General features: G+C 36.2%; 5 protein-coding genes across 6 annotated transcripts; 4 read left to right on the forward strand and 1 right to left on the reverse strand.

Moving 5' to 3' along the window:
- The first annotated feature begins 25 nt into the window (after positions 1-25).
- Positions 26-2,140, forward strand: LOC114538226 (protein NipSnap homolog 1-like). The gene is made up of 8 exons (XM_028559374.1): positions 26-272; positions 710-755; positions 833-927; positions 1,013-1,083; positions 1,157-1,297; positions 1,379-1,505; positions 1,619-1,702; positions 1,780-2,140. The coding sequence occupies exons 1-8, from the start codon at positions 35-37 to the stop codon at positions 1,842-1,844; spliced, it is 867 nt and encodes a 288-aa protein (XP_028415175.1). The 5' UTR covers positions 26-34; the 3' UTR covers positions 1,845-2,140.
- A 57-nt stretch (positions 2,141-2,197) lies between these two features.
- On the reverse strand, positions 2,198-6,566 carry LOC114538224. The gene is made up of 2 exons (XM_028559372.1): positions 6,477-6,566; positions 2,198-6,378 (listed from the first exon to the last, which is right to left on the reverse strand). The coding sequence occupies exon 2, from the start codon at positions 6,369-6,371 to the stop codon at positions 2,739-2,741; it is 3,633 nt and encodes a 1,210-aa protein (XP_028415173.1). The 5' UTR covers positions 6,372-6,378; positions 6,477-6,566; the 3' UTR covers positions 2,198-2,738.
- Positions 6,567-6,687: 121 nt separating this feature from the next.
- On the forward strand, positions 6,688-9,953 carry LOC114538225 (inactive peptidyl-prolyl cis-trans isomerase FKBP6-like). The gene is made up of 14 exons (XM_028559373.1): positions 6,688-7,043; positions 7,140-7,230; positions 7,340-7,446; positions 7,542-7,749; positions 7,846-7,974; positions 8,065-8,135; positions 8,216-8,275; positions 8,378-8,437; positions 8,585-8,731; positions 8,917-9,077; positions 9,152-9,228; positions 9,353-9,449; positions 9,546-9,672; positions 9,744-9,953. The coding sequence occupies exons 1-14, from the start codon at positions 6,990-6,992 to the stop codon at positions 9,780-9,782; spliced, it is 1,428 nt and encodes a 475-aa protein (XP_028415174.1). The 5' UTR covers positions 6,688-6,989; the 3' UTR covers positions 9,783-9,953.
- A 911-nt stretch (positions 9,954-10,864) lies between these two features.
- Positions 10,865-14,766, forward strand: LOC114538229 (4-hydroxyphenylpyruvate dioxygenase-like). The gene is made up of 13 exons (XM_028559378.1): positions 10,865-11,068; positions 11,145-11,171; positions 11,857-11,919; positions 12,025-12,129; positions 12,199-12,250; positions 12,321-12,403; positions 12,521-12,610; positions 12,787-12,890; positions 12,975-13,052; positions 13,125-13,176; positions 13,608-13,790; positions 13,935-14,174; positions 14,556-14,766. The coding sequence occupies exons 1-13, from the start codon at positions 11,066-11,068 to the stop codon at positions 14,628-14,630; spliced, it is 1,155 nt and encodes a 384-aa protein (XP_028415179.1). The 5' UTR covers positions 10,865-11,065; the 3' UTR covers positions 14,631-14,766.
- A 173-nt stretch (positions 14,767-14,939) lies between these two features.
- Positions 14,940-19,862, forward strand: LOC114538227 (putative diacyglycerol O-acyltransferase MT1809). Of its 2 annotated transcripts, none has more exons than XM_028559375.1 (4): positions 14,940-15,269; positions 16,542-17,431; positions 17,852-18,262; positions 18,511-19,862. In XM_028559375.1, exons 2-4 carry the CDS (start codon positions 16,570-16,572, stop codon positions 18,717-18,719), a joined length of 1,482 nt encoding a protein of 493 aa, XP_028415176.1. In that variant the 5' UTR covers positions 14,940-15,269; positions 16,542-16,569; the 3' UTR covers positions 18,720-19,862. The 2 variants fall into 2 exon arrangements, with proteins under 2 accessions (XP_028415176.1, XP_028415177.1); XM_028559376.1 differs by lacking the exon at positions 14,940-15,269 and adding an exon at positions 16,158-16,408.
- Positions 19,863-20,081: the final 219 nt, after the last annotated feature.

The following is a 20,081-nucleotide window of genomic DNA, read 5'->3' on the forward strand; positions in this document are numbered from 1 at the left end:
AAGAATTCACAAATTAAAACTTCATGTAAGTTGAATGATAAAGGCTGGTGAATACAATAAAATGGCTTACCATCGAATGGTCCCAAATATATTTTTCAAAAATCACACATTTTTTCCTCGCTTGGTTTCTGCTTTAACGAAAAATAGGATAAATACTCGAGCTCTTTCAAACGAGAAAGGGTTTTGGAGTTCAATTGTTGCTGGCGGAGCTGAATCCAGAAGCGAAGCTCACTCAAAGATTTTAGCAAATAATATCCTCTACGAATTTCAGTGTATGTCAGCTGTTCATGATATATTTTATGCTAGTTTTGTTTCGAAATAGTTGGGTGGAGATTTTTCATCGTTTTTTATAATTTTATATTCCACGTCTTACGCAAGAGTGCATAGCATAGTATAATTATCCAAAGAACGGCCGTGATACTGATACACCAGATAACTAAAGAAATGAAAATGCGGCACAATGTATTATTATTTCATATTTTTATGTCAGTTTTTTTCTTACAAAAATTTGTATCATCCAATTGTGTTGTTAATTTGCAAAGTCATATCTGGATTATTTCAGTAATGTAACAAACACATGTAACTGTGTCAGTGTAACAATATAACAAATTACAAATTCCTATATAGTGATATTCTGGTAGTTATGTCTGACCCAACAAACTTTATTTAATTCACTGCTACCAAAGCCAAATTTTCGTTTGATTTATAGTTCATCATTTAAAGCCAGAAAGAGTTGGTGATTATTCAAATTTAGTGTAAGTATTATGGGTCAAGTATGTCTAAAATTATTACAAGACAAAATATAGAACTGGCTTATTTCAATATGGTTTAGGGCCTCAGAATTACCTCGTATAAGTGAGGATCCAGATTTTCCAGGCACACTTCTTGGTAGTTGGACAACATTATATGGGCCCTTAGATAGTGCAGGTGAATGAATAATGTATATTGACTCTCTAATATTGCATTATTAGATGGAACAAATTATGATCAATAATTTTTATCAAATTTTAAGTTCATTTATGGGTGTATAAAGCTGGTTTTGAAGATGTGACAAAAGCAAAACATTATCTCCATACAAATGAGGTATATACTACAGTATTTTCATCTTTTTTTAAAATGCTTTTTGATAACTTTGTACTTCAACTTCTGTTTTTAGAAATTTGTGAAGTTTGCAGAGGAGAGAGCACCAATGCTTCACAAACGCTACAATCAACTTATATGTGGCTTTGATTTTTGGGGTGAACCACAACTACGTGATACAAAAAATCTTTATGAATTAAGAACATATCATTTAAAGGTTCATATTTTAGTTGTATTTAAGTTTTTAGCAGAAATTGTAATTTATGCTGAATTTGTATTTATTTGTTCCTTTTATTAGCCAGGTTGTCTCATTGAGTGGAAAAATAACTGGATGAATGCAATAGTTCATCGTCAACAAATGAACGAAGATGTTGGAGGATTTTTTACTCAGATTGGAGAATTATATGTAGTGCATCATCTGTGGGGTAGGAAAATTGTTGCATTATTAGCATGTTACAGTTGATAAAATGACAAGAAACTTTTGTGCATTTTAATGTGATAATTGGAACATATTACATGTGCTTTAATTCTCTTGCAGCATACAGCAATCTCACTGTTAGGAAACAAACCAGAGAAGCAGCCTGGAATAGTCCTAACTGGGCTGACTGTGTGGCAAACACTGGTTAGCATTCTGCAAATATTCGCTATTTTTATCATCAGTCAATCACCACAAAAATTTCTGGAATCTCTTTTGTTTAGTTCCTTTGGTCAGAAAAATGGAATCTAGAATCATGCTTCCTACCAGCTTTTCACCTCTAACATGAACGTCTATTTAAGAAAAAACCTGCAAGTTCGATTCCACAAATGTTGGTCAGTCGTAACCTATAAGGTATCCAATCTGGCCCGCATGTCAGAGATTTTGCTGCAGTAATTTTGGTGTTTGATGAAACCATATGGTGATATAAAGAAATTTTGCATAATTAGCAATGATCTGGGTTGGGTTTCCATTCTGCTCTCTCTTTACATAATTCCAAATCAACAGACATTTCAGTACCACTGCTAAAACTGAAACTTGTATATATTTAAACTGAGCTAGAATAAAAATATTACTTTAACATGGTTGGTCTTAAATTAAAATGCAAAATTGAAGAAGATGTTTGTTGGATTTCATAAACCTGGATTAGAGAAGAAAAAATCATGATTTCCTTAAAAGAATCAGACCAAGATGTAAAACAAAGTCGAAGCAATGCAGATTGCTGATGATTTAAAAAAAACACACAAGATTCTGGTTTCATTGTGCAAGGTATTATATTCATCAAAACTCAAAGGGTAAATATAATAATTATTTATAACTACATTTGATGGATTAAGATTATCCTAACGTGCCAATTCAGCTACACATACAACTGTTCAAACTTGTGAACCATAAACCAAATTAGCACTCAATGTGGCTTGTGTAATTCAAAAATACTAAATTATGAACAAACTACTACCATAGCCTTTCATTCCATACAAATGATGATTAATTTCAGTGGCAACTAAGACTTATAAAATATATCTTGCCACTTCTGTTTATCATCATTGAAAACTACCATTTAAAATAGATAAGGTTCCTTTATATTATATATTTTGTTTATTAAAAATAGATTGTGTATGTTCATTACAGAATGCTATACATCTTCGACTTTGCTAACAGTTATGACGGATTGCTTCTTCCATCAACGCGAGGATACTCGATCTTCAAGACGTTCAGCACCATCGTCTCTATTCTTCGCCGTATCAGATTTGGAAGTTTCAGTCAGACTGAAGACATCAGAGATCACGCATATTCCAGAGTCGTCCTGGTCTCTATCGTCGTTACTCCTTCCTTCAAGCAACGGTTCGCATATTTTCTGGATTCCTTCAAGAGGAGACAGGCTTGCCTCGGTCAGGTCCGATGGGATATCAGGAGGAATCTCAGGAAGATTTTCAGGTGGAACAACAGCAGGATGGACTTGGGTTAAAACAGGATAGATATGAACACTCGATGTACGTTTAGGGGCAGTTACAGTTGCTATATGCTTGGGAAGTATTGGAAAGGGGGCATTTCTATGAAACTGGTAATCTTTGTGCGGTGTTTCTAAATGTTCCAGACGCTTCGTCGGGCGGTGATTTTGCTGTTGAATTCGTTTTAACGGCTTCATGTTATAAATTTTGTTTCCAGTGATGCTTCCAAGCTTGTTTAGGGTGACGTTAATACTAGACGACGTTGGTATGACGGGAAATTCTTTATCTGGTTCTTTGTTCGTCATATCCACGAAGCTTGATTTACGGGGTGTTTTGTGATTGATTCGTTTCATTTGTTCCGATACCGCAATCCCGCTATTTCTTTTCACGTTGCTTCCAATTTGGACGCCAGCATTCCCGCAAATAATTTTAGCAGCTGTCGTCATCGTAGGGACTTTAATTGGTCGGGATATCGTTGCAAAACTAATCACAGGAGTTTCTGAAGTAATAATCGATCCTGGTGCTGGCAGAGTATTGATTTTCTGAACAACCTTCGCTGTTGTCGGTTGTTTCATTGCTACGGATGAATTCACAGCTTGAACGGGAGACGACTGTGTAACTGGCTTGCATTCAGGTGCGGTGGAGTTCTGGATTATACCAACAGCAGATGACCATTGAGTTGGTAACACTGGAGTATTCACGTGGCCTGTTGTGGTAACCAAGCCGCTGGTTGTTGGTCCGATGGTTGCGACTTGGCTTGTACCTGCAGTTGTTGTGGAAATCTCGGATGGTTGGCATTTGGGAAACTGTGCAGCGATTTTCATACGAGAATCCGTACTCAGTTTTTTCAATGATGAAAGTTTACTAAGTAACGCCAGACCATTTGCTGTCTTCGGGATCCTGAAAGTTGTTTTTTCGCTGTCCACAACCATCGTAATACTCACACATTCTTTATTTGAATGAAGCGTTGGTTTAGAAGGAGAATGATTTGGTTTAGAAGAAATTGGCGTTGGAAACATTGTACTTGGGTTAACCAGTATAGGGATAGATGGGGACTGCATGGAAGTGGTAGAGCAAAGGAGGTCACTGCTTTGGGAAGAAGCCGTGGGCGTTGAAGATTCTTTCAAAAGGGTTATTGGGATTTTTGTTCCTGCAGTTGGATCTTGTACTTGGTTGGATTTTGTAGACAAACTTGTTGGTTGATTTTGTTTGTATTTTATTGAGGATTCTGATTGGTCGGCAGCTGAGCTCTTTGACTCAGTTGTTAAATCTATTTTTGAAATAATCGGTGCACCGAGTGACTGGGAACTAGTGGATTGGGATCTTCGTACAATTTTATGTGATTCTATGGATTCTGGCTTCACTACTGTAACTTTTAAATGATTCTCAACTTGAGAATCCATTGGCAGACTGTTCTTTGACTTGGAACTTGAGCAGAACAGGAAGTTTGGAGGATTGTCTTTCACATGAGTGTACCCTGTTGTAGCATCATTTGTGGTGATGACAGACGCCCCAAAACTTTCAGCCATGTTTCTTTTGTGGACACCACACAGAGCATCCAACTTGGCTTTGTAATGACTTTTATCATTCAATAATCTCTCTTGTTCTTTGCTTGAATCCACAGACTCTTTTGGCACACTCTTCAACTCTTCTTGCTCACATTTCGAGTCCTCTGGCATGGTTTTCAATTCCTTTCTCTCCTGTCTAAATACTTTGTACAGTTCTAGAAGTTTAGACTTGCTTTTCCCTTTATTGTTACTTTCTTTGGGTGTGACATATGGCTTTCCTGCTAATTTTTCCCACTCCATTCTCTTTTTTTCATTCTTTATTTTCTCCAAATTCATTTCTTCTGTCAAAAGTGCATCCTGAGCCTTCAGGTTCTCCACTTCTTTGAGGGCATTCTCCAGGATCCACTGTTTGCTAGCCTTGTTCTTCGAGATAGAAAGCGTATCTGCAAGTTGACAGTATAAACCATGTAACTCACTCCTACGCTTTTGTTCCAACATTCGATGACTCTCATTGCATCTTGTGTTTCCAGTTACAAGATTGTCTGACGGCTTTAGGTCATCATCATCATAAAGAGCAGGCTGACAGGAAAGGATGGAAATGATACGGTAGGGAAACCGTTTCGCAAAATCCAGGTGCATTTTTATATCTGTTGAAGTAGTTTGAATGCATGTATTAACTTTATTACCACTTGAGTTATTAATTATTAAATCTCCAGGAGTATGCACTTGACATCTTGATGTAAATGATATATTAAACGTTGGGAACTGGCTCTTGCCAGATTTGATACGTTTTGCTTCAACAATTCGACATGGGTAAGCACAACAAACTCTGCATGGTTTTCTTTTCCGTTTGGCCTGTGGTTTGTTCTCGGGATGACTTGTGTCTAGTTTGTTCATTTTCTCAAGAGAAAAGTTGATAAATTGTGATGATGAATTCTCATCAACGCTACAAACATCCAATTCTAAACTTTCCTCATCATCTGACAGACCAGTTGGGCTATCTTCATGGCAACCATAAAATCTGTCTGCCCCACCAGATGTTGGCAACCCATGGATCTGAACATTAACAACATCTGATGTATCCTGCTTGTTTTTCTTAGGCTGGTTATTGGAGCTTGCTGGTCTGGTGGTTTTATGTCTGGATGCCTTTGTTGTTGTTTTCCCACTATTTTTGGAACTGTTGCTCTGGTTAGGTTTTTTGTAACTAGCCACATCACTGACTTGCTGTTTTTGTGGACTTTTAAGCTTACTTACATTGAGCTTCTTCAAGGGAACAAATGCTGACTTTGTTAATGGTGACTTGTTCTTTAATGGTGATACATTCTCAGTTTTACCATAGTGTAAACTCGACTCATTTGGTACATTCTCAGCCTTTAAAACGTCTTGTAAAAAATCACCCTTTGGCTTTGCAATATCTTCACCACCTGATATTCCTAGATCTGCAACCATTCTTGGTCTTTTCTTAGAAGATATGGATCTTAAATTAGAAGAAGACTTCCGTTTGGTTGGTGCTAATGGTTGTTTCACAGGATTCTTGTCATATTCATCAAAATCATTCAAGGTGAAGGCAGAAACAAAAGTAAATCCATCTACTTTGTCCACGACGAATTTCTTGTCGTCTTTACGCTTTCTTTTCTTCATTTGTTTTGCCGTATCCTTGGTTAAGGACAAGGTGGTTATCCCAAAATTCGCGAAAGATCGTTTAGCAACACGTTTCCGTTGAGTTTTTGCAAATAAATTCATTTGCTCTTCTTTTTGAAATGGAAGCAGCTTAATTTCATCAAGTTCTTCAGCCTCCGGCGTCGTTAGGTTTCCCACCGGCTGCAACGTTTCTTCATCCGCCATCTTGTTTTTCATTAACTCACTTTGACGCAATAAAAAATAAGAAATTGAACGTTAAAACAAAATTCAACGCACCTGAAATAAATAAGAATGCGTCATTTAACTATTCGCAGTACTTACGACTCATTTCAGGTTGATTTTAAGTGGTTTTTGATGATATTTATCTTAAATATAGTAGAACGCATGGTAAAGTTCACTTTCCCTCCTAAAATGCCGACACGTGGTCATTGGAAATTCGTCCCCGGAACTTTTTTCCGGACGAGAAAAATATGTCGGAGATTTCGATGAATTCGTACTCTAAAAACTAGGGGAATATCCACTTTTAAATTAAATAATGTGTTCTTATTGGATGTGAAATGTACATACTTGCAATATAAAGCATTTACGGCTAATTTTATACCTCAAATTTGCAAATATCAAAGTGTTTACAAAATGAAATTTTGTTTACTGAGATTTATTTGTCGAAAAGAAATACGGGATTTATGAGAGATTGGCTCCCAGGCTCTCGTGCGCATTTGTTTATAACAGCCTAGCCACGTGTTTTGGACATTCATTCCTATTTCCTAATGGTTCATTTTAATTTTAATAACTTGTAGAAGAAGTTGGAGAAAGGGAATTATTTTCCTGGCCAAAATGGACGGAATCGATTCAGTTGAAGAGGAGTTATTTACTAGAGCTGCCTATGATGTGAGTTTAAATGTAAATACATCAAGAATATTTTAAACACGTGTCAAAGTATATATAGTCATGGTAGATCAATGAATACTTTCTTTTAATACTCAGAGACCAAATGTAATCCTGAAAGATGGCTTTCAAACCAGTGAGATTGAAAGTGGCATTGACTTTGAGGTTAAAGAAAAATACAAAGAAGATGGTAATAAGATTGTGATCAACACTGATCATGCTGAATAAAAGTTATAAAACGTCCAGCCACCATGCAGTCCTATTAACAGACAAAATATTTTTATTTTATTTTCCAACAGTTGAAGATGATGCATCTCAAGTTTTTTTTGATACTGAAGAATTATTTCCATTGTTAAATGCTGAGGTTATTGATGGAGCAACTGATGCTGATGAAGACCAGGACAAGGTAGATATGTACTCTGTAAAACACCATAATGATCATCATCAATGTTCATCTCATTTAAGACTATCTTAACTAACTAAAATGTAATCAATTTCTAGTCACCATTTGCCCTTCTTAAAGAGAAGATGGTTCCAATAACAAATGATGAAGGTGTTTACAAAAAGGTTGTCAAGAAAGGAACTGGTGCAGTTGTCTCACCTGGTGCAATTTGTCGTCTTCACTATAACAGTTATTTGGAATACCAGGATGAACCTTTTGACTCAACTAGACTAAGAAATAGACAACAGCAAATGAAACTTGGAGAAAGTAAGTTAAATAGTCAAACCATTTCTGTTTCAGTTACTTGCTAAAAATAAATATAGAAAATTGTCAAATTCTTCTAATGCAATTTATCTTGTCTAGGCGTGATTGCCGGATTCGATATTGCCTTGAGAACAATGAGAAAAGGCGAAATTTCACAGTATTTATTCTCTCCAAATTATGCTTTCAAAGAAATGGGTTGCCCACCCAGAATCCCTCCAAATACAAGTGGTAATGAACACCAATTACAATCTCTTTATCCTAGATTTTGTAACATCATTTAATTTTTTTATTTACTTATTTAAATTGATTTATTTCTAGTGTTGTTTGAAATTGAGCTTGTCAGTTTTGTGGACCAGGCTGCATCAGATGAGTTTTCCGAATTTCCACCTGTAAGCTTGAGGATGAATTATTATTTAATTGTTTTGATATTAATTAAAGTACTCTGTCCATCATAATCTTTGTAATTTAGGAAGAAAGAAATAAAGCCTCTTTTGAAAGTATTCATGAGGTAGCACAGTCTTTTAAAGAAGTATGTAAAAATATTGTTTTATTTTTAAAAAACATGTATTTTCTTTGGGTTTATCTTCCCAGGTAACTGATTCTTCTTGCTCTTAAAATATTTTAATTGCAGACTGGAAATGATTTATTCCTGCGTAACGAGTTTTACCAATCTATCAAGAAATATGACAAGGTTGCTAATAATTTACCTTATGACTATACGTAGGTCATTTTTTGGCTATGTTTAATACAGTGATAAATGATGAATGAACTGTCATTTTTTGCCTAAATTTGTTTTTGACATTGACAATCTCTGTATGAGGCACATTTTATATTCCAGGGAATCCAACTTCTGGAAATGTGTCGTGTTAAAGATGAAAGGGAAGAGAGGGAAATGAACATTTCTTTGTTAGCGCTGTATATTAATGCTTCATTGTGCGCTCTGAAACTAGGTCAGGGTGCTCGTGCAAAAAAGTTTGGAAGAAAAGTAAGAAAGTTTTTTATTCAATTTTGTCAGTTTAGTTTACTAGATTTCCTCCTATAGTAAGAGATAATATCCCAATTGATCAATAGGAGATGATCTTTACAAGTACAATGCAGTTTTGAACTGGTAGAACTGCTCAGCACAAATATACTACTCAATTTAGCCCATATTTACCTGCCTGTTTCTAGGCTCTAGACATTGATCCAAAGAACATCAAAGCTATTTACAGAGTTGCCCAAGGTTTTCAAAAAGAAGGGGACTTTGGCAAGGCACGTGAGTGGTTTTTACGAGCCCAGAGGCAAGAACCAAACAACCCGGATATCAGAGATGCAATGCAAAAGTTAGACAGGTAAGAGAAAATCTCAAAATGCTCTTTATACACTTGTTCATTCTATTTGTTACTCTGTTATGTTCTTTAAAAAGGGATGTGCAAAGGTGGAAAAGAACTGAACAACAAATGTGCAGGAGGATGTTTCCTGCAACCAAGCCAGGAACCCCAGGTATGATTCAAGTTATATTACATGTTTCCAGGTATACCAATATATTGGCTGACATTTGCCTCTTATTTGAATCATGTAACAATATAGCCGTCTGATAATCCTAAATCATTGTTTAAAACCTCAGAGAGCTCAGTGAAAGAAAATATTGATCCTAAACCAGATGAAAAACCTCCAACCCAAATTTCAGACGAAGTTAAATCTCTCATGATGAAGAGATTGCAGTATGTTTTTATTCTAAAGACTTCATCCCTTCATATTTCTAAGTAAACTCTGTATATGAAGAACCCTTTATAATTGCTGATTATTTATCTTTCCAGTGATTTCCTAGCAGATAACCAACAGAGTGAAATTGTGTTTCCTTCATCATTAACTGAGAATGAGGTCAATTTCTTGGTTGAAGAAGCCAAAAATAGTGATTTGCATTGCATCCTACCTTCTAAAAAGGTATGTTTGTTGTATATCTGTGAATTTTTCATTTGCATCTAACTAATAGCTAATTTTCTCTATGATTTCAGATGGCATACTTGAAAATAACTAAGGATAAAGCTGAATGAGAAAGCCAAGATTCAAATTTAGCAATATAAACTTCAACAAGAAACACAGACTTACACTGTATATAGTTTAGTGTATATTTGTAAAAGATATTGTATTGGTGAATAGTTCTGTTATTAGTTATGTTATTGCTCATGTTATTGCTCATGTTATGCTTGTGTTAAGCTCATGAAAGACAATATAAAGTAACCTTAATATATATTTCTATAAAAAAATCAGTAATTTTGTTGAGTTATTTAACTAAAGGCTACAAACATATTTAACATATCTTGACTTTCCACTAGACCTAACTTTACAGTCTTTACTGAAATGCTGAATGGAAAAGAGAATGGTCATGCAGAAGGCAACCTGAAGTGAAAATATTGTTGGGATTAGAGGAGATTATTATATTATATTTGAATCCTTGGAATGAGACAATGGAGACATGATTCTGGGAATAGATCATAGCTGGTATCATGTGAGGGTCAAACATGACTTCAGTCACGCGTGGATCACATGCAGGCTTTCTCAGATTATTCTTTTCTCTGAAACCACGTTCCAGCTAATCCAGCAGGATCAGAACAGTCAACAGTGACACACGACACCCTCACTTCCAGGGGTTGTTCTGCAAACCTGAATGTTATGTCTCGCGTTTTGAGACCGATTTACCCAAATTTGTCACAAAACATTTCTGCAAACCAATGTTATAATCAATTTTATTGTTTACTTTGCAATGTTTCAGGGCAAATCAATGCTTATATTTGTTTAGGTTTCTGACGTATAACCGTATCCTACAGAATTTTCACGAGCAATATACAAGACTCCCTGAAATGAAACTAGACCAGGTAGGAAAGCGAATTATCTCTGTTTAGAATCAGATTTACAAGCGATGACTTGTCTCTGTATGTTCGCACGTGCACGTGTAGTATAATTGTCACAATTTATCATTTGAATCTACTAATTAAGCTGAGTTATTTCATCATTTCCCCCTAAAATTTGCAATTAATTATTAACATTCATGTTGTTCGCGGAATTCAAGTAGTTCCAACAGCTGCTGAAAATGCTGTAGTTCTCGTAATTTCTATTCCTGCAGTTGATAATTTGATATTCTTGTTCCTGTGGTAACGTTTCCAACGAAACAGGTTCCCCTGACTGACTGACACACCCTCTGGACTGCCCCCCAAAGCCCAAAGGTTCACTTCGTTGTTGGACTTGGTTCAGGTCGGTCGCATAATTTTTTGTTCTGTCGATTTCGTTTGTTTCAAGAGCAATTACACGACTTTGCTCTAAAAAATTCTGAAAGACAATGGTAAGTTGTTTTAATTACTTCAATCGTGTTGCTTGCAAAGATTTAAAGTGATAATGGCCGTTTTCTTTCATTTTAGACGACGTACACCGATAAAGGACCAAAGGTATGAAATGGATACATTGCATAAATAGGAATTTGTATTTTCCAAGGCCATTATTAGTGAAAATGAGGACTTAATCTTCAAATAAAAGACGTTTTGAAATATTGTTTTTTATGGTTTGTGTATTGTGTAAATGGATCTTTGTTAAAAGTGAAACATCAAAAAAAGAAAATAGCTGAATCTCAGAAATTTTTCATGTCCACGTTTCATATTTATAATAATGTAATATACTTATGATATTCATTGGATTTGACTTGTAGTGAAATTGAGTTCTGTACGTGATTTTAGTGACTATATTGCCTTTACAGGCAGCTACGATCCTGTTGTTTAGATTGTCGATATTCCAAACCCATTTTTCCTGGAACATTTTAATCAAACAAGAAGGACATTCCACTACACTTAGAGTGATGAAACTGTACATTTTTAGCATGATGGAACTATACAATTCGAATGCAAAGTAGCTACATTGACTAATATGGTCTGAATCATTCATTTTCCAACAATTTTTTAGTAAATTTAACAAAGCAATTTGCTGTGCTTTAATTCCAAGGAGCTGTTTGAGCAGAATTAATCCACATAGCTTACACGATATCTCGTTTCGTGGTAACGTCAATACCAAGAACCACGAAAAATAGAAAAGTTTGTTTTCATAAATTTCAATCACAATAGAAGCTGTTTCATTTTATAGCCGGATGTTGGGAGATTCCTGGCATTTGACCATGTCACATTTTGGGTTGGAAATGCAAAGCAGGTAATTTTGTGTTTGCCAGACAATTTTCTTGCCAAGCAAAATTGCTTATTGTGGTTGTTTATAATGTAATATTTCACTTATTTTTTCACTACAACTTATCATCAGGCAGCTTCATTTTACACCACACGATTTGGATTTAAAACAATTGGCTACAAAGGCTTGGAAACAGGATCAAGGGAGATTGTATCATATGCTTTACAACTGAACAAGGTGTGAACATTGAAAATTGTTTCAAAATCCTTCAAGTTGATGTTTTTATTAACAAGAAAATTTTTGTAGGTTGTATTTGTTCTGCAGTCTCCTCTAAATCCCACAGGAGTCACATCAGAAGGTAATTAATTTGAATGTATTTGATTTATTTTGTCAAAGAATATATACAAAAAATATAATAAATATTTTAGTTATGGGTGCCCATTTGACAAAACATGGTGATGGTGTAAAAGATGTTGCATTCAATGTTGAAAATTGTGTTGGGATTTTTGAAGTAAGAATTTAATTTAATTTTCTTGAATGATGAAGTTAGACTTTTTTGTTACATAATTGGCATGTATTTTGTTGTTTGCATTCATGCATGGCTATGATTCTTCCATCTTTCTCTAAGGCGGCTGTGAATCGTGGAGCTAAAGTTGTCAAGGAACCATGGGAGGAGGAAGACGAGAATGGCAAAGTGATCTTTGCATCCATACAGACAGTATGTCCATGTTTATAATATAATGTGTTATGTCAAAGTTGTTAAAATAAGAGAGAGAGAGAAAATTTAGACTGTTTCTTAGAGTTCATTCAAGCATATTGAAAGAGGTATATTACAGCAGAATCAATGAAGCTTGGCATAAGCATGTAAACTCATATATTTTCTGTTTTTTTTAGTATGGAGAAGTGTGTCACACATTTGTTGAGAGAAAGGATTACAAGGGTCTCTTTTTGCCTGGTTACAAGGAACCAACATTTGAAGATCCACTTCTTAAAACATTGTAAGTTGGATTTCTCATTTTGGGAAATCTAGAGTTTTCAAAATTTTCAAAATATAATATAAAATAAGAGACTTTATGTTACAGGCCTCCCATTGAACTCAATTTCATTGATCATATTGTTGGAAATGTTCCTGACAGAGAGATGGTCCCAGTTACTGAATGGTAACTCTATCATTGTTGTATTTTATTTGTTGAATGGCGCTAAACTAAGTCGGTGATTTATTCTAATCTTAGGTATACAAAGACACTGCAATTCCATAGATTCTGGTCTGTTGATGACTCCCAGGTAAGAGAGTTTGACTTTCTAGACGTACGATTTCAACCAACTTGGTACTGATCGATCGTTGTTTGAATTATCTTTTTGAATGCGCAATATTATTTGGCAGTTATTAAACCAATTGGTTCACTCGTTTTGAGTGTATACGGTCTGCCTGACTCTACCTACGACAAATCATTGACCTAAAGTTAACAGACAAACGTTCCAAGACCAAGTGTTAATATAGTTAGTTGTGTCTAAGACTAGACCTTAGTTTATAGCAAGCCAGGAAGACACGGCGTTGTACCCTCAAAAGACAGGGAAAGCCAACCAGACGGTTGAGACCCATCTTATACATTAAGCCAGGTCTACGTATCCAAACGTAAAAACCCACAAACTGCTGTTTCTTTTTTCAAGTCGACAACTTCACTGCACTATCCGAGTTTCGCTTTTTTCTATAGATCCACACTGGCTACAGCTCTCTGAGATCAACTGTGATTGCGAATTACGAAGAAACAGTAAAAATGCCAATCAACGAACCAGCTGATGGAAAAAGAAAAAGTCAAATCCAGGAATTTGTTGATTATTATGGCAGTGCAGGAGTTCAACACATCGCACTTAATACGAGTGACATACTCACTACCGTAAGTCACTAGAAATCTTTGTGAATTTCCCGTCTTTGCCGATAACTTTATGCAGTAAGGAATCGATATAGAAATTAATCTTAGCGATGTTTCTGTACTAGCTCTGTAACAGCGAACGCAAACTTTTTACTTTCTTTCACTCAGATTGTAAACTTGAAGGAAAGAGGAATGCGGTTTCTGTCCATTCCAAAATCTTACTATGCCATCTTGAAGGAACGACTCAAATCCTCCCGGACCAAAATCCAGGAGAACATGGAGACGATTGAGAAACTGAACGTTCTCATTGATTTCGATGAGAATGGCTATCTTCTTCAGATCTTCTCAAAACCTGTTGAGGACCGACCAACATTGTTTTTGGAGGTTATTCAAAGACATAATCACCAGGTATCATGTCTTTATTTCTTCAAAATTAACCATGCTTGCCTATTTGGTGTTATACATCTTATAGTGTTTAGCCTCGAAGTAATGGCTTAATCCAGTCATGCAGTCTGACACTGACACAGAGCCCGTAAATCTGTTTACACGATCCAATTTTGTTGGATCAAATTCACTTCTGACGTATGAAATGTCGACTGTTGTCGAAGCTTTTATATTACTATAAGGGACTGTTTACATGCAGCGAGTTATCCCGGCTAGGCGAGGTAAAAAACGCATATAATGAAAAACTAATCAGGTTACGCCTTTGTTGTGATGCGCTTTTTTCCTTGCCTAGCTTGGATAACTCGCTCCTTGTAAACAGTCCCTAAATAACCTAATTCTGTTCAGGGATTTGGAGCTGGCAACTTCAAGAGTTTGTTTGAAGCAATAGAGCTGGAACAAGCTGAACGGGGAAACCTGTAAAAGATCTTTCTGTGGACACAAAATATACTTTAATTATATTACTTAAATTACAAAGCTCTTATAAGCCAAGTATAAGGTCGTTGATTTAAGCTTTAGATTATGAGGTAGCTACAAAGCGTTCACCATTGAAATTGGTGTCATAGCTTTAAAATAACTTAAATATGAAATATAATAACTTTATAGTATTCAATAAAAGTCAACTGCATTTCATTTCCTTTGCTTATTACAAGCTGACCAATACAAATCATGAATCAGAACTTACTTTTATTAATCCAGCTGATATATTTTAGTCATACCAGGACAGTTTAGTGCAGACGACAAAACACGCGGAATTAAAGATGAACTTTCACTCTGTCATGATAAGGTTATTAGAGGTCAGATCTCTTGGTGAAAACATACAATACCAGCGTGTCCTATTACATTCTTCATTGCATTCTCCGCAGGTGAACGGGACGGAGCGCCTGCTGTTTATCTTGATGATTTAAGGAAATCTGCACCCAGCAAAGCACAGTAAAATAAAGATCTCTTTGAAATTTTCATCACCCCTAGGAACTGACCGCTAGGACTGGACTTGTGTCTTTCAGAAGAACCCGGTGTATTCGCGATTCTCTGGTAAACACTGAATGTTACATTTCACAGGTTAGTGCCTCAATTAATCTATTTAATTAGACTTTTGTGATAATGTAAGTAAACCACTGTTTGATTAATTGCTGAGGCGTATGTAGATTCACGATATTGTGGAAGATAGAGCAGGGATTGTTGATATTTTATTTGAATAATTATGGGGAATATATCTTTGTCGTTTCAAGTGAAAGCCATGCATTGACCACTCCACGAGTTTTTGAGTTGGTATATTTAGAGGCTTTCTATAGGTTCATACATTTCCTGCCAGCGCGCAGTAAATGATAATTATTTATGTAACAGCTTCGACATGCCTAGACCTGAAAGGTTGGGCAATTTTTGTGAACCTTTTTAAATCGTACTTTTTTAAGACCTGTGCGAAGATTCGAATTAAGCAATGCAGAGATTTGTTGCAAGGTTTTGGAATATATCAGTTTATCGTGTTTCCCAAACCTCGTAACGTGAGAGGTTTTATGCCTTGAGGGTCGTTTATTTTGGCAGTCCAAGGTCAGAACAACACCACTTGTTATAAAATTATCACTCTTGAGTACCTCGTCTGGTTTAAGGTCCGAAACTCTATTGCAATTCAATCTTCGGACGTGTGCAACTCGCTTAGATGCAATAAAATGTCAGTTATATTTCTACTATAACCAGCAACTGACCATTTAATGTTCTTTTATGTTCTGATCATGACCTAAGCCACCCTTAAATTTAAAGCACCTTCAAATGATCTTCATTCAAGCCGATTGCTATGACATCACGCCCTGTAATAAGGTACACATTAATGATGACAGCTCATTTTAATACTAAAATTCTATAGTAATTGTTCTAACCTTGAACTTTTAAATTATCTTTCTGGCAAACATCCCTAAACGCCCTTAAAAATGTTGCATATCAATTTATCCTGGTGTCGTAACATGTGACCATCACGTGGTATACTCACGCAACATTTTCATGTCGTATGATGCCTGATCTCTGAGGGAGGGAAATTAAAACAATCTGCGTTCGTATTGTTTAAAATGAGTTAAATAACTACATGTTGTCAGCTGGGAGAAATGGTATAAGGCACCTGTTTGAACATGATTTCTGATTGATGATTTTTGAAGATGAACTGATTTCTGATTGCAGATTTATTACAATGTATATCCGTGGTAAAAGTTAGTATGAATTATTGTACAGTTTCCATGTTTCAGTCCAAAATAGATCACCATCGAGGGACGTGTATTTGCAATCTTGACCGATCTATATCTGCAACTTATTCTTCACAAGTCATAATTATATTTCTTCAAGGTAATTGAATTGGTGACCAGGAAACTTGATGATGAATGTCTACAAGATCTTAACACAAGATTTACAGTCGACAATAATCCACTCTGCATTGTGTATCCTTGCAATCATTCTTTCTCTACCTGTTGCTTCAGTTGCTTTACCAATATGGTTGGTTTTTCTATTCTCCCAATGGGCAGCGGCGATTTGGATCCTGTTTTGGAAAATGGGCCAAATCCTTTCTACGAAAGACGTGCCGTTTGCACAGGAAAGGGACGCTCGTAACTTCATAACTTGTCTGTTCACTGTCAAGGGGAATCTAAGCGTACGTGTTTTGCGGAAAGCGTTCTGCAAGAAAATTTTGCAAGGCACCGAAGAAAGCTACATACGTTTAAAGCAATGCGTGCATTACAAAATGGGGCGATATATTCGACGAGACGAAGAGAATTTTGACGTACGAAAGCATATATTTATGTATAAGGGGAAGACACCAGTCAACGATGAAGAATTGGCTGGATGTTACAGTGAACTTGTCAACCAGAGTATGCCAAATCACATCTCACCTTGGCAGTTAATTATCATACCGCACGGGAAGAAATCAGGCGCAAAAACGTTTGCAATGTGCGTCAGAATTCATCACACGATCGGCGATGGATTTTCTCTGGTAGCTCTGTTCGCCAAAGTGGTTGATAACAAACCAGTCCTCGTAACCCCGAGTGTTAAAAGGCCCGTCGTGAGCAGTTCTTGGCGGATTCTTCGGGCCATTTACACAGGACCATTAGTTTTGCTTGCTTTAATTTTTTCGTCGACTGAAAACCCATTTCGACGTCGCAAAGACTCGTTTGGAAAAGTTAAAGTCGCGTGGACAAAACCATTCCACATGGATGACATTAAAAGATGCAAGAATAAATTTGGTAAGTTTTGAGTTATTAGTGCAGTGGCAACTGGCAAGTGCTTTACTATTTCACCTCAATCAAGTCAAAGACAACAGTTTTCCTCATGTAGTAACAATTAAAAGATCGAGTTATCCAGTGTAAATAAAGTTTCCTCCTGTAGTAACACTGGATCAATAAGAGATGATCCTTACTTGACCTCTAGGAAGAACAGTTTAGAACTGATAGAACTATCCAGTATAAATAAAGTTAGTTTAGTTTAGGTTTTCTCCTGTAGTAACACTAGATCAATAAGAGATGATCCTTACTGGACCTATAGGAAGAGCAGTTTAGAACTGATACAGTTATCCAGAATAAATAAAGTTAGTTTAGTTTAGGTTTCCTCCTGTAGTAACACTGCATCAATAAGAGATGATCCTTAATTTCTTTCGTAATTTTTAGGCGCAACGGTTAATGACGTGCTAACTGGTTGTCTGGCTGGAGCAATGCGACGTTACCTGACTAACGCAGGAATGAATACTCATTCGGATTTACAGATTGCACTCACGATAAACAGCCGATCAATAACGAGCATCACCGAGGGTCAAGTGCCTCTGGAAAACAATAGTTCTGGTGTGTTCTTTAGTTTACCTGTATCTACGCCTACTCTGCCTGAACGCATTAAGGCCACTAAACATCGCATGGATTTTATCAAGAGTTCAACAGAGCACATCGTGTTTGCCTTTCTCTTTAAATATGCAATTGCGTTCGTCCCCGCCTTCCTAGGGCGAATTGCAAACCTTTTTATCAACCGATGTTGTTGTTTGGTGATGAGTAATGTTCCAGGACCGCTCAACCAGTTGGAACTAGTAGGTAAGGAAACGTATAGTGGTGCCATGTAGGTAGTATATTAAAGCTGTGGTGGTTTGTGTCTGAACTACCTGAGAAAGATATCTCAAACGTGGTAGTCTAGTGTAGGTAGTCTTCCACAATTAGCTGTCCAGGTTTGTGTCTGAACTGTCTGAGAAAGATATCTCAAACGTGGTGGTCCAGTGTGGGTGGTAATTTAATTCAAATTCTTGTATTTGTGATATCGGAGCGGATTTTTTTACAACTTGCAGGAAACGTCGTAGAATCTGCAATGGTGTGGCCGCCTCTCATCAGTGATACCGGGATATCTGTCGCCGTATTTAGCTACGCTGGTAAGGTTAGAGTCTCTGTGAAAGTCGACACCGCTGTCATCTCAGATCCAATGATTCTTATGGATCATTTTACCAAAGAGATGGAAGATCTCGTTGCTATGACAACTGCTGACGAAGGTTTGTCGTGATCCAATTATGCGTACTTACGTTAGTCAATTTTTAATTTCTTGTATGGACAAATGCCAGAACATGGTTGTTTCAAGCTCTAATTAACGCTTCGTTTTTCTCCCTTTTTGCACGGTGGTTCATTAAAAACTTTAGACAAGAAAACACCTGCTTTCAATATCCATACAAAAATGAAATGATAAAAAAATGATTTTTTTATATTTCGAAGTCCCATTCGTATATTAGTTATTTATTCCTATGGAATGGACAAATGAATAACCAGGGTTGAAATTTTAGTAAATTATATTTAGAAAGATAAAAACGATAGGAAAGAATAAAATTATTGCTTATATATAATGACATCTGTGATGTATTGTATTCGACGTCATTGTCGATAGATAAGGTTTGAAACTCATGAGGAAAACGCCGAGGGTTCGAGAAACGTCGTCTTATTCAGAACACTTCATTGCTGCAGATCTTTCCAAGTTCCAACTTTATCTTGCTTCTAAACGACTAGTAATATTTCATGACATCACGACATGATTTCACGACATTGAATGATTGCTTGATTGCGCAAAAAAGTGTTATTTTTTCTCGTGCATGGGCGTGTGTCTTTACATAAATAAACATGAGCAAAAGATTGAGCAACAAATGAACAAATGCTGTGTCTTCAAACGTCAGACATATCTTTTTGGATGTTTAATGTATCCCGTTTCTACTCTCTTCAGTAAAACAGTCCTGATCTTAACCTGAGCTGCTATAGTTGATCTAATCACATCCATGAAGTGTTTTTCAATAGACGGCTTGCAAAAGCGTTGTAATGCTTATGCATACCTCTCGAACAATGTGCTGTTGTACGTAGCTTTATTTATGTGGTCATTTTCTAAACTCGTTACGAAACCACGAAGTAGTGAGTAGTCTAACGTAGAGCATTTGAATAAATACTTATCAAGCATACTGATCGTACGTAATCCTGGAAGACGGAACAGTGGAATATTTACAAGTAGAATTTTATAGTAATATTTAGTATTTGGCATTTTTATCACAAAATATAATATTTTGGTAATATATTTTGTTAACTTTGCATCGTCAACCGCGCCTGTCTTTCTGCACGTCCATCCCTACCTTCTTTTACAGGAGGGAATATACCGGATACTTAGAGCCCGACGGGGGGGATTACCAGGGTGTATTTTGATGACTTTTATAATATGCAAGTAATGAAAGTAATGTCAAAAAATATTGTGTAGTAATGGACAGGTTGTGGCTTGTATGTTTGACAAAACAATAAACAGCATTGTGCTAAAAGTATTGAAATAGTTTAAGTTAAAACAAACGGCAAATCAGAAACAAACTTTGCAAAGGAATAATTAGTATATTGGATGATT

This window comes from Dendronephthya gigantea, unplaced genomic scaffold (genome assembly GCF_004324835.1).
Source record: "Dendronephthya gigantea isolate DGI-Jeju-01 unplaced genomic scaffold, DenGig_1.0 000178F, whole genome shotgun sequence".
Classification (NCBI taxonomy): Eukaryota; Metazoa; Cnidaria; class Anthozoa; order Malacalcyonacea; family Nephtheidae; genus Dendronephthya; species Dendronephthya gigantea.